Genomic DNA, 14,578 nt, shown 5'->3' on the forward strand with positions numbered 1-14,578 from the left:
ATTCGCCTGTGACACTGAATTGAGATACTTCAGAACATCTGTAAATGGATGCAACAAGAATCCTTCTTCCTCTTACTGTAAAGTGGCTTTCTCCAGACATGGTGAAATCTTTAAATGTTTACCTGGCTGGTAGGACAATTAATCTGTCTTCTTTCTCTCTTCCCTCCTACCTATAAAGGGAGCCCAGTAAGAAACATGTTTGTCTACAAGGTAATGTGTCCTGTATGGCTGAAGAATTCAGTTCTGCTATAGGACTATGGAGTGTTCGACTTTGAGTAATGACCTTGGGACTCAGTTTATTGCCCTTTGAAGAGTTATCATGAAAACACATGAGAACTATTTTGGAAACAGACATTATCTGTTCAAATCTTCCACCTTGACAGGATCCTAAAAGATGGAAGTTAAATTGATGTGGTATAGTAAGTCTAGCACGACCTTGAACAACTGGTTTTATAATGTTGGCTTTGTTTGTGGGTGTGTGTCATCAGCAGGTATATATAAAGTAAGCTGCATCTCCTCGGGTTCAGTCCTAGAGCACCAGCTGGTGAGCAATGCACGGAGCAGACTTGTAACCAACTTACATCATCTTCATCATGAAGATAGCCACAGTGCCAATACTTCTGACCCTGGCTCTCTGCCTGCGACAAGGTAAGCAATTTGCATGTAACCTAAGCCTCTTGCTACATACCACAAAGTCCTGGGCGCGGAGACTTGTCGCACTCCCCCTGCCCAATATATATATATATTCAAGATATACCAATATATATATGGTATTCAAGATTAGATATATGTATGTAATCCTGAAATATATTATCCCACACACAGTTTTACAAAGTTATATATGTGGCTTTATAACTATGTTATCTTTGGAAATGGCAAGTAGTTTGAAATCATCTGAATTTTATTCATGAGAAACTATTCCATCAATTCCCACATTAGTTCTCAAAAGCTACTGGATTCTTCTTCATCTGACCCCTTTCGAAGCATATCAGTTCATACTGATAGGAATGAGGTATATAACAGATATTTAAAACTCAGATATGTGTATTTTATATATATATATATTTAATACCACATTTATAAACAACATATTAAAAATTAAATTCAATATTCTATTCCTATTTTAAAGCAATAGTACCTTCTACTGCTTTATTTTATTTTTGTGTTAACTCCCAAATGGGCTAAAGATACTTCTTATAAAAGGTAAGGGACTTTTGTCGGAGAGAGGAGGTCGGTTTTTGTATTTGCTTTTTGAATTTGAAGAGAACTCGGGTTGTCTAAAGAGTTATCCTGCTCTGAAGCATTTACATTTTTTGTTTTTATTGTCTTACTTTTTTATTACATTTTAAAACAGAAAACGCTTGATGGGGTTTCTGGAGTACATTATACACTAATGATGCCCACTCTTCTAGAATAAATGTGTGGAAACAAAAGGGTGTTTCTTAATGAGGGAGTGTGATACAGTCCATGATTTTAATTCAACTGAAATGTTATCATATCTCTCTTTTTTATAGCTGAAATAAGGAGGCAGTGTTACCAGAATTCAGGAAATTTAATTTTATGTATCTATAAGATGTTAACTTTATACTATGTTATACAAAGGTATAACGTGTAATTGATATTTCTTATGTTATAATTTTATAAGAGGTCTAACATATTTTGCTAAGAAAGGATTTTAAAGATTAGTTATTTTGAATGGGTCAGAAAGCATATGAATATTATTTTTCAAAGTAATTGGACCTTTCTGGATAATTGGATCTGTGGGAGTATTTATACTAGTCCCCTGGTGGTACAGTGCTCTCATTTATGTGCTGGAATAAATTTTAATGTGTTCAAAAAGAATTTGTGGTTTTATAACATAGTTCCGGTAAAGCAAGCAGAGCACACTGCACTGAGTGAATTCTTTGCTCTATTTATGAAATATTTTCTATTCCCTTAACTTTGGTTTTTGTACTTCTTTTTCCCCAGATGCTGCCAGTGCGGATGAAAATCAGGTTAGTCCTGCTCTTTCTGTCCATTGACTCCATTCCAAGAGCTCTAAAGAGAAATGGTTTATGGCCAACACCTTAATGTTAATAATACAGACATGTTACCCTGATAGGTACTAATAGCTTTCACTAAAAACACAGAAACAGGTCTTTGTGAATCAAGCAGTGAATCTCAGATACACGCATAGATCAGTATATTAATAATAGTGGATGTGAGCAAGAAACAATCTACAATGCTAGAGGAATGCTTCAAAATTACGTAAACAAAAAAACAGTAAATTAGTACTGTTCTGTGTAACGGCTGAAAAAATCATGGCACACACAGGAAGCAGAAAGAAGTTTCCTTGTGACTTGTACGTTAAAAGGGGGGTTGGCTGTATCTTGTGTATGGTCACTGTACACATTTCATTCAGTAAATATCGATCGAGCCTCTGCTGTGCCTCAGACCTTGTTTCAGATGCTAGGTTTCTTCAGAAGTCAAGGAAAGAGATAAGAACGCTACTCTCATGGAGCTTGCTTCTTAGTGAAGGAAAACAGACAAGTTAATCAGTAAATTAGTAAAACCATATAGTATATTAAGCAATTATTAGTATTAGGGGAAAAATAGAGGAGAGTGGAAGATAGGAATTTCTGGGAATGGAGGAGGGTGTCAGTTCTTCTTGGGATGGTCAGGTAAGTTCCCACTGAAGCTCACGTTAGAACAAAGATCTGGAGATGACGACGGAATGAGTGGTGAAGATATTTGCAGTTCATAGCAGACCAGGTAGAACCATCTGTGCGGACAGAGGTCCTGATTCAGGAGGGCACTTTACTATCACTTTCTTAGAGGCCTTTTGTTTGAGAGATAAAAGCATCATTTTTTATAGAAGTTAATTATTTTATCTATCTGGAAAAAAAAGTTCAAAAGGCCAGTTACACACACACACACACACACACACACACTGTACTATTAAAACAGTGCTACATCTAGGGAATATTTGCGATGTCTCTCAAATGCCATAAACATTAAAATGAGAAAACAGTAAAACAACCCTTTTTCTACAATAAAAGTATTAGAACATGGTAAATACCCTTTTGCCGTATTTTGTTATAACAGTTTCTTTAAAAAGAAACTCCTTACAGGAACATTCTAGAGAATTTTATCATCGTCTCTATTATGTCCTCTAAGGTCGCTGATTGGGAAGTGCAGAAACCCCAGGGCTAACCTGGAGCAGAACGGTAGAAGTAGGAAAGAGGCTGGAGTCGGGGGATCGTGGGACGGGCTCACTGGGAGGTTGTATGCTGGTAAAAAAGAAAGAGGTATGTAAGTCTCATTTTTCATGAAGCCATAATTTTTTTTCAGAGTTTATGACAATGGGTAATGATTTCCGATGGATATATCAAATTTTGCCCTGATAACATTTTATGCCCTTAAACTCTATTTTGCTAAAACATGTTGTAAAAACCTAAATTTAGTCACTTCTCATGTTGGCATAAGCAAGAACACTGAGAAGTGATTATTTCTCTGGAAATATTTCTGATTACAGTCCCTGGATATTTTGTCAGAAATGAAAACTGTCTATTTAGTGTGTCCTAAGATACTGGAAATTTTATTTTCCTAGCTCAGTCAGTAGCTTGTTGAGAGTTATAAACACGAAGCCGGAACAGCATGGAAAGGTGCTGTGGTAATCTGCGAGGATCTTTACCGTGCGCCTTCATCATCACAGGGGGTTATTATAAAGCCAAAAGCAACCTATTAGTGCTCTAACACAGAGGAGCCATGCCGGCTCCCTGGGACATTTTATTATGACGTCGGGGCAGGGGTGGTGGGAGACAATAACAGCTGGTGAAGGAAACAGAAAGAGCTTGGCCCTAGAGGGCTTCATTTTTCCTGTGATGTGGAGAAAACACAAACAACAGCTACAGTATCAAAGCAAAATGAACCAAAGCCTGGAAGTTAGACTGCGAGTAAACAGTCGCTGGAAAGTTTCTCCCCACTTCTGGGTGTCTTTTTGGTCTAGATCTGCTCCTGTTTCTACTTCTTCTTCTTCTTTTTTTTTTTTTTTTTTTTTATTGATTTTTAGAGAAGGGAGAGAGAGTGTGGGAATCATCAACTCATAGTAGTTGCTTCCTGTATGTGCCTTGACCAGGCAAACCCAGGGTTTTGAACCGGCAACCTCGGCTTTCCAGGTCAACACTTTATCCAATGCGCCAGCACAGGTCAGGCCATCCTGCTGCTTTTAATTTCTACAGCCTTTTCCTGTTTCATAACTCAGACGAATAGCATTGAATCTCATCTTAACTAACTAACGTTATGAAACCGATTTCTTAACCCACTCTCTGGGCATTGGTTGTCTATTTGTAAAAAAATAAATAAAAAGTAAAAATGAGTTTTTCTAGAAATTAGGGGCTCATCTTAGTGTGACAGTGGAGCGGTCCAATTCAGTAATTATCCTGATTGATAGTGTTTTCATTCAGTTGATCACTGAAAACTATTTAAAGCATCATTCTCGAGTTACCATGAGTCATTGTTTTCAACACTTTAAGATCTACCTCATAAGGTGCATATTTCTATTACACAGATACCAGACTCTTCTCTGATTCTGTGACAAATCTTCTGTTTAGATTTTTATAGAATTATTTAGATCTGGCAAGCTAAACAGTAACGTGTAATGCTGTCATAAGATACTATAAAATTAGAGACCAGACAAATTGCAAGAGGCCCAGTTGTCAGTCTGTTTTCAGATATTATTACTGTTTTACTCGGATAAGATTGCTGGGTGGTGATAATGCACTAAGAGATGGTTGGTTTAGTAGGCTGCCCTTAGCAAAATTTCCCAGTGCTTGTCTCTTACATTATTTAGTTACTTTTTAAAAAATTGTTTTGATTGATTTCAGAGAGAAAGGAAGGGAGGGATGCATTTATGTGTCCTGACTGGGGATCAAACCTGCAACCTTGGTCTATCTGGACAACACTCTAACAAACTGACCTACTCATCCAGCACTATTTTAGTAACTTTTTTTTTTAACTATTAATCAGTCTGCAAGTGCTACCAACTACCTCTGTATTTAAGAGGTTAGGTTAGATACATCATTACCCATTTAGATGGTTAGCAATATTTAGACAAGGATCCTTCATACTGTTTACTGCTATATCTATGGCAGCTAGCGAAGTAATTTTATAAGTGTTTGTTGACTAAATAGTTATTATAAAGATATAAAAACTCTATGATTACTATAAAGAATAGAATTCTATCATCAGTACTTTGGAAGAGGTTGTATTTGTCAGAGTTAAAGAAATACTTGATTTAATCTTTTCCTCATACAAGCATCTCGAAGCAAGATTTTATTTTATGGTCTGACCTGTGCTGGCGCAGTGGATAAAGCATTAACCTGGAATGCTGAGGTTGCTGGTTCAAAACCCTGGGCTTGCCTGGTCAAGGCACATATGGGAATTGATGCGTCCTGCTCCTCCTCCTTCTTCTCTCTGTCTCTCTCTCCTCTCTAAAATGAATAAAATCTTAAAAAAAAAAGATTTTATTTATTTTTTTGGCAAAATCAAAACAAAACAAATTTCAAATTACTTGCTCTAACTGATAAGGAATATAGATAATTTTAAATCATACAATAGATGGAAATAAGGACAGTCGACAGATCTTTAATGAGAGTTCTTTCTTTTCATGCATTTCTTAATTCATTATATTTTATTGAAGGAACTTCTATATGTCACTCAGTATTTTTAGGAGCTTAAAATTCATGGTGAATTTGCATTACCTGGTAAAATATTCAAAATTATTTCCACTCTCCTCCCTAAATTTGGAACAATGCTGTCATTGACATTTAACGAAAAGAAAGCCAACACCAACCATAGCTCTCCATGTCTTGAAGGATGCTACCCATAATAGTAGAATAATAGTTCTAGAGGTTATATCAAAAAAATAAAAACAAAAAAAATAATGAAAGAAAACAAGAGAAAGGTGTAAGTAAATTTGGGGGAAATTACAGAGCTTGTTCACAGATTGACAAGGTTTGATTCTGGTGGTGATGTTAGTGGTGTTAGTGGTGGTGTGGTGATGGTGGTTGGGGTAGTGGTGGGGGGACTTTTTAAGAAAAGAATACAAATTTGAAAATACAAAATGACTAAGCCTGAAGGGCCTGGAAACTTAAGCTTCATTAGCTTTTAAGTCAGTCAGTTTCTTTTCATAAGACATCAGTGGATGTGAGGTTTATTTCAGAGGAGAAACTAGTCCAGAAATGTGTTTTCTAGACATGTCATATTTCCCCATGTATAAGACGCTCTCACGTTTAAGATGCACTTTAATTTGGGGTCCCGAGATTTGAAAAAAATATATTACATAAAGTTATTGAAGTCAAGTTTTATTCATCATAAAATTCATACGACTCCTCATCTGCATGAAAAAGTGGGAAATGCAAGTAAAAAAATCTATGACCACTGTATAAGACACACCAAGTTTTTAGACCCCAAAGTTTTCCAAAAAAAGGCGCATCTTATACATAGGGAAATATGGTATATAGCCGAGAAATACTTTCCTTCAACTTTAGCTTTTTTTTCAACTTTTCAGTTTAATAGCTGTTCACACTTCTAGGGGTTGCTATCTTACAGTAAGTCCTTTGGGGGATGGCAGAGCCACAGACAGTTTCCTGGGATAACATACTTTATCTCAGTCCTCCAGTGACCTTTCCAAAGTCCCTTCTTTTATAGCGCATAATGACCTGCTGTGTGCTGGGTGTTTTATAGGTGGCATTAGCATATTCCAATAATAATGACAACAGCAACAAAAACAAAATAATAATAATAAAGGAGAAGGAAGAAGAGAGGAGAATCTTCTTAACTAAGTATCTAGGAGCAAGCATCAAGCATTCTTTGAGGTTTTTTTTTTTTTTTTTGCATACTAGTAATATTTAATCCTCATAAAAACCTGTGCAACTCGTATGTTTATACCCTTTAATTTTACAGGTAGGGTTAAGTGATCCTTTGAGAAGTGAGTTTGCTAAGGCTGTTGGGCTTGTAAACGAGAACTCTGAAATATAAACTCAAGTCTTTTGACCCCGAGTCCCTTGTTCTTCCCACTTCACTGAGTGGATGTCTTCCACAGAAAGGGGGTAGTGGCTGTTAAATAATAGTGTTCAAGGAAGTTCTTCTTGGAAAGTGAAGGCTCACTTTGATGAGATTTCAGTAAACACAACTTTTTTTTTCATCTCTCCTTTAGGAACCGTGCAGTGAATATCGGGACTTGATGAGAAATGGGAAATTGTTCTGTTCCCAGGATGAAAGCCTTCAAAACTTTGATGGAATAATGTTCCTCAACAAATGTGCCAAATGCAAAATGATGTTGTGAGTCACGTTTCTCTTCCTTCCAAGTGTTTGAATTACTGGATGATCTCTGGGCTAGTAAATGTATTTTTTTTTTTAATTTTTCATCAAATACATCTTTCTATGTCTAAATGATTAAATAAAAATCACCCTGGCATCTCTCATCAGATCAAGTTGGCTAAGTTTCACCCATCTGGAAAGAGTTAATAATCACTCAAATGGTATTCAAAATACCCAGAGGGCATTAAAACTTAATAATCCTTTGAGGATGTAGTTATAATTTAACTTTCTTGGCTCTGAAAAATTAATTTAAGAAAGGAAGTCAGATTTCTTGGGCCTGTGAAGACCTGACTCTGTTGTACCTTAGGGACTAAGGAAAGCACTTTGGAAATGATGCCACACTTTTCTTGTGACAGCCAGCCGGTAAAAGAATTGAAGCAGGATACAGGATACACCCTGACTCTGTGAGCTGCCAGTGTCTTCAGACATTTGGGATTATGCTAGGATGAGACGGACTGAGAAGTTAATTGTAGCTTGCAGTTACCTGCAATTCAAGAGTTAGTATCCCGGAAGTTAACCAACATCTATGCAACGCTTCTTAACTTTATTTCCTTCTTTCCAATGACACGTCAAAAGTGGAAGGTGGCTTGCGTTATCAATGGCAAAACCTCAAATCAACGTGTCCTCATTTGGTTTTAAACAGGGAGGCTATTCTCAATTTCCGACCCACATCAAAACTTCGGCACTGGTACCAGGCCGATGCTAAGCTTACCCATTTAAGATAACTGTGTGATAATTAGCTTTTTAAAATGCCAGGCTGGTAAATTAAATCCAGGGTATTTAATTTGATGTAGTCAGTAATAATGCCCTAATAAGGGTCTGATCACATGTGCTGCCTCTAGTATAGAGGCTGTGGGAAGATGAGTGAGGGAAGACAGGGCAAGATTTCAGGTGGGGTGAGGGCCAGGGGAGGGTGCAGAATATTTCTTATTCTCTTGAAAGCTGAATGGAAACCAGGAGGCATTTTATTTACTATAAAGTTTCCTTCTTGTTTCGTGGGATGTCTTGCTAGTAGCCTGAAACTATGAAATAATAAATTTACTGAAAACTAATTTTTTTTATTTAAGGAAGAGTGAGAGAGAAAGCGGAGAGATAGACAGACAGGAAGGGAGAGAGATGAAAAGCATCAATTCATAGTTGTGGTGCCTTAGTTGCTCATTGATAGCTCTCTCATATGTGCCTTGACTGGGGGCTACTGCCAAGCCAGTGACCCCTTGCTCAAGCCAGCAGCCTTGGGTTGGGCTTAAGCCAGTGACCTTGGGCTTCAAGCCAGCACCATTTGGGCTCAAGCCAGCGACCATGGGGTCATGTCTATCTTCCCACACTTAAGCTGATGACCTCGGGGTTCGAACCTGGGTCCTCAGTGTCCCAGGCTGACGCTCTATCCATTGCACTATCACCTAGCCAGGCACTGAAAACTAATTTAAAAACAAATATAAAATGCCTTAAGACTCTCAAGGCAGTTGATCACTTTGAAGTTGCTCACTCAATTATTTTTATTACCTGCATAAATTATGTTGAAATAAACTTTTCTTTCTCTCTCTCTCTCTCTCTCTCTCTCTCTCTTTAACCTGGAAAGAAAGAGACTGTATGAGGCATAAAAACTATCCTCAAGTTGGTAAATATGCTCTATGTGTTGGAACCAGAATCAAAACAGTAGATAGATTTTGGTTCAATGTGAGCATGGTCTTTGAAAGGGAGCATTCCAACCATGGGACTGGTGGCTTTCAAGCTGGTGATCACCTGCATGTTGGAAGTATTTAAGGGCAATTAAAGGTAGAGATTTTTGTCTCCAATACAACCATGTTTGAGGTATTTTCAGTGCTGAGGAGAGATGAGAGGAACCTGTGCTCATTTCTGGGTATATGTCCACTTCTGACCTGCCAGACCAGGCAGATGAGAACAGTCAAAATTAAGTTTACCATGTGTGCTGTGACCCCTAAAAGTTGCACAAGCGTGTCTAAGCTATGCTCCTCCTTTCTCTCTTCCAGGGAAAAAGAAGCAAAAACCCACAGAAGAGCCAGGCATTTAGCAAGAGTCACCAGGGCCTCTGCCCCAGCAAAGGTGAGAGACTATTTGGAGTCAATTTGCCATATTTGCTTTTGAGATTATGTTTGACTCTATGTAGAACTATTCATTTCCTAATTACTAGGTCATACCTGTTATGGGAGGAAACATGGCTTAGTCCACAGGTGGGCTAACTATCCGGTACAGCTAGTCCATAGGCCCAACCCATGACCCGACTCTCTGAAAACATTCTGGGCACTGACAGGCGCTGAGAGGTGAAGTCAGAGTGATGTCTGCCTTCCACGGTCCTTTCTCATTCCTCCTGTATTATCATCTCCAACAAGAGCTGTCATGGGACTGTACAAATAAGTTCAAATCTCAGAGCCCTTGTATGCTGTCTATGTTACATGGATCCCTTATGTATCTTACAGTCCCATTTTTTTTTCATTTGTGAAATGGAATGTGGACCAAATGAGAAACCACATGTAACAAGCCAGCTACAGTGTTTAACATGTGTTAGCAGGCATTTGACTCATTTTATTTCCTTTCTTTTCTTTTACTTTCTTTTGCCAATCTTTTCCAATCCCTTGAGAGTTCTCCTAATTTAACTAGAATTGCTTGTTTTTTGGTCTGTTTTGAGATTGGGATGTAGGCCACTATTTGAGGAAAGTGTTCTGTTGTAAAAAAAAAAAAAAAATCTTTTTTTAATTAAAAAATGATATAAAATAAAATAAGCTACCCAAATGCAACCTACCATACAACCATTTAAGTCTATAAGTATTTTTTATTTATACAAAATATTTTATTTTTTATAAAAGAATAAAAATTCTAGGTCCAGATTGGAGACAATTTCTAGTCTACACTGTCTCACTATAAGTTAGTGACACAGCTGGGCTCATTGCCAAGGTCTCCTGACAACTGTTCATATCACTCTAGGTCTCCTTTGTAGTTTCTTCTCCATCATTTTCCCTTCTTCCTTTCCTGTCTCTAGCAAATAATCAAACTGACTAGTCCTGGCAGGAACACCCAGATTATTTTATTTTATTTTTTTGTATTTTTCTGAAGCTGGAAACGGGAGAGACAGTCAGACAGACTCCCGCATGCGCCCGACAGGGATCCACCCGGCATGCCCACCAGGGGCGACGCTCTGCCCACCAGGGGGCGATGCTCTGCCCCTCTGGGGCGTCGCTCTGCCATGACCAGAGCCACTCTAGCGCCTGGGGCAGAGGCCAAGGAGCCATCCCCAGCACCCGAGCCATCTTTGCTCCAATGGAGCCTTGGCTGCGGGAGGGGAAGAGAGAGACAGAGAGGAAGGAGGGGGGGGTGGAGAAGCAAATGGGCGCTTCTCCTATGTGCCCTGGCCGGAAATCGAACCCGGGTCCCCCGCACGCCAGGCCGACGCTCTACCGCTGAGCCAACCGGCCAGGGCCAACACCCAGATTATTTTACCATCCCTGGTCTAACCAGGTTCCCATCTTCCTCGTCAGAGTTGCTTAAGAATGTCTGACAACCTCAGCCTCCATAGAAAATCCACAGAAAATCGAGTCAATCAAATTCTTTGCTGGGGCTCAACCAGACTCGCTGTAAAAACCATAACACAGTCACTACTCCAATAGTCAATCTGAAAATCCTTTATCTAAGCAAAATGGGCCTGTTTTTGTGCTCTGCAAAATCTGGTGGAGGGGGGGAGTGAAAAAAATTTAAAATCTAGTAACTTTTAATCTACCTTTGTCACATTTAGAGTGGCTCATTCTGTAAGATGATTCTCTCCCTTCTCTTCCTCTTTTTCCATTATGAAAGTCTGACATCAGTGATGTTTAAAAATACAAAATACAGGCAATGACAAGAAAATGACACACACACATCCCAATCTGTTTAAAAAATATTACTAGACATATGTTTTCATATGTAGACACACACCAAATTTTAATCAAATAGGATTTTTGAGAAATAAAATGATAGAATTCTAAGAATGTTTTACACCTGAGTTAGAATTTTTACCTCTAGGTAAAGCTGTTACAGTTACATGGTTTGCTTCCTAAGAAACTACTTATAAATTAAGGCAATTCATGTTTGGCCATGTGCCTTTCATATAATTTCTGTTTAGATTTTACTTGTCAGGTGTTTGAATGGATTCGTGCAATTACACTGTTTGGGTTTTATTTTTTTCTCCACTATGAAAGAGAAAAGTCTAACCATTTTTTTCTGCTTAGATTCTTCCCATCAAAAACAAACTCTGACACTCATTCTCAGGATAAAGGTGCTCTACCTGTTCAAGAATTTTCCTCCCACAGACATTTTCTCTCTCTTGCCTCATTGATTTCTTCGTCACTGGCATGTCCTTTTTTCACCTCCCAACTCCACTATCCAATCCATACATAAGTACTGTTGGCCCTCTTTAAAGTATTTTATCCAAAATTTTACTCCTTTTCACCATTTTCATTTCTATCATCCCAATCAAATTCTTCATAATTTCCGACCTCTAATGTATCTGGTCATGAAGAGACTTGTTTTTGAATTGATTGATTGATTGATTCAGTGTTCCTCATTAACTTAGGTGACAAACTTTGTAGGGTATTAACTTTTTATGTGCGTATGTGTGTTTCTGAGTTCTCTATTCTGCTCAGATTAATTTATTGTTTTAATAACTAGTAAGGCAAGTTTTCTTCTTTAGTTCATCTTTTACAAACTTGATTTACTGATGCAAAGGTTGTTTTATCATATAGTTATTGGCCATAAAAAAATTACTGAGTTTACGAAAATGCCCATCTTTACTTTAGGAACCCAGTGTGATTAGAGCTACAGAGAATTTATAAGTTAATTTGAGTAAAATACACTTTTTATATTAATTTGCACAACTCGGGAAAACAGAATATCTTCTCATTAATTTCTGTAATTTTTGTCTACTTTATGAAATATATTTAGTATTTTCTGCAGTAATTTTTATAATTTTTTTTCTAATACCTAGAAAATTTGTAAAGGTATTTCTATTTTGATTGGCATTCTGTTGTTTATAGTATTTCTATCTGGTTATTGTCAGCATAAACAAATTCTTTTTATTTCTATAGATTGATCTTACATTGAACAGCTTTATAATGCCTTCTATTAATTCTGATAACTTATTTCTGAATTCTTCTGTTTTCTTCTTGGTAGTTGATCACATTATTTGCATACAATAGGAAATAATTGGAGTTTCATAACTTCCCTTTTAATCTTATCACTCCTTTATTTCTTTTTCTTTCCTATATTATTGGCTAGGATCTAGAGTTCAGTAGTTAAATAGTAGTGATGATAATGAACATCAAACTGCCCTGTCTCCCCTATATTAAGAGAATACATTTAATCTTTCTCCATTAAATATAATGCTTCTTGTAGGTGTTTTTATATAAACTATAACAAGTTTAGGAAGTTCTTTTCTGTTCTTAATCTTCTAACTATGTTTTGATCATTATCAAATGGCATCTCAACAACTATTTAAATAATTTTCTGATTTTTTTCTTTCAGTTTACTAATATAATAAATTTCTTGATAGAATTTTAATTTTAAACTATTATTATTTTCTTGGAGTAAATCATACTTAACCATAATGTATTTTGAATATATTATTGAATTTGTATAGTTAATATTTAATTTAGAAATTTTGAAACTATTTTTATAAGTAATATGAGTTTATACTTTTCTCTTTTTAATTACTTTAATATGGATTAGGAATTAAAGATGTTTGCTTTTACCACTTCTATTCAACACACTACTTTTATTCAACTTTGAACTGGTAGGACTGGCAAAATTTCTTAATTAATTAGAGCAGCAATTTTCAACCAGTGCACTACAAGAAGCACATTGTTGTACTGTTGTGTCACAAGACTTTTTAAAACATTCCGTACCTGACTGTTTCGTTAGGGCCACTGGCCTCTTTTCCCTTAAATTGCCAAATAAAATATGACAATAGCCAACACAATAATACCCATCTAGTGTGAATGGATCAAAATTATGCCTATTTTTATTGCAGATCATCAAAAAAATATATTTTTTGTATGGTGTGAATGTTAGTAATTACTTTATGTGTGCCATGAGATGAAAAAGGTTGAAAATCACTAATTAGAGACTTCCTGATTGGAAAGGAAGCAACTGTCTTTAATTATAAGGACATGATACGGTTTGTAGAAAACCCTAAGGATTCACAAAGAGAAAAATTACTAAAACTAATAAACAAGTGTAGCAAGGTTCAGTATACAAGATCAAAATTCAAGTGTATGTTTATATACTAGCAATAACAACCCAAAATTTTAATTATTACTTTTTTTTTTGTATTTTTATGAAGTTAGAAATGGGGAGGCAGTCAGACAGACTCCCGCATGCGCCCGACTGGGATCCACTCGGCCTGCCCACCAGGGGGCGATGCTCTGCCCATCTGGGGCATTGCTCTGTTGCAACCAGAGCCATTCTAGCGCCTGAGGCAGAGGCCATAGAGCCATCCTCAGCAGGGTCAACTTTGCTCCAGTGGAACCTTAGCTGCAGGAGGGGAAGAGAGAGACAGAGAGAAAGGAGAGGGGGAGGAGTGGAGAAGCAGATGGGCGCCTCTGCTGTGTGCCCTGGCTGGGAATCGAACCCGGGACTCCTGCACGCCAGGCCGACGCTCCACCACTGAGCCAACCAGCAGGGCCTAATTATTACTTTTAATCATAATAACAAAGAACAATAAAATATGTAGAAATAAATTTACAAATACAAACTACAAAACATTGCTGAGAGAAATGAAAGGTCTCATTAAATGGTGAGGTAAGCCATGTTTATAGATTGGAAATGTAATAATATCAAAGTGGCAAATCTCCCAAAATTAACCTACAAATGCCACGTATTTCCTGTTAAAATTCTGATAGAAGTTGATCCTAGTATCTATATAGAAATATTGGGACATTTATTAGTAACTGTCTTCCAAACTTACTCTAAAGTAACAGTGATCAAAACAGTGTGTTATTGGTATAAGACTAGATATAAAGGTCAATGGAATTGAATTGAGGTACCTTACATTATGGTCAATTAACATTCGACCGACATGTCAAGATAAACAAGTATTTAGAAAATTCAGTAGCCATACCAGAAAAGTAAATTTAGATTCTTACTTTATATCATACACAAAAATTAACTCATAATGAAGTATCTTAAACGTAAGTTATTACTATAAAATTTCTAGAGTGAAGCCTTACAG

At 37.0% G+C, this 14,578-nt stretch overlaps 1 protein-coding gene across 2 annotated transcripts in view; it reads left to right on the forward strand.

The window, feature by feature from the left end:
• The first annotated feature begins 506 nt into the window (after positions 1-506).
• The window catches only part of SPINK5 (serine peptidase inhibitor Kazal type 5), a 64,131-nt gene continuing 50,059 nt past the window's right edge, over positions 507-14,578 (forward strand). For both annotated transcript variants that reach the window (XM_066272910.1, XM_066272911.1), the window contains exons 1-4: positions 507-648; positions 1,969-1,994; positions 7,199-7,323; positions 9,354-9,426. In XM_066272910.1, the coding sequence (XP_066129007.1) occupies positions 594-648; positions 1,969-1,994; positions 7,199-7,323; positions 9,354-9,426 (279 nt within the window). In that variant the 5' untranslated portion in view covers positions 507-593. The remainder of the gene's footprint in view (positions 649-1,968; positions 1,995-7,198; positions 7,324-9,353; positions 9,427-14,578) is intronic.

This window comes from Saccopteryx bilineata, chromosome 4 (genome assembly GCF_036850765.1).
Source record: "Saccopteryx bilineata isolate mSacBil1 chromosome 4, mSacBil1_pri_phased_curated, whole genome shotgun sequence".
Taxonomy (NCBI): Eukaryota; Metazoa; Chordata; class Mammalia; order Chiroptera; family Emballonuridae; genus Saccopteryx; species Saccopteryx bilineata.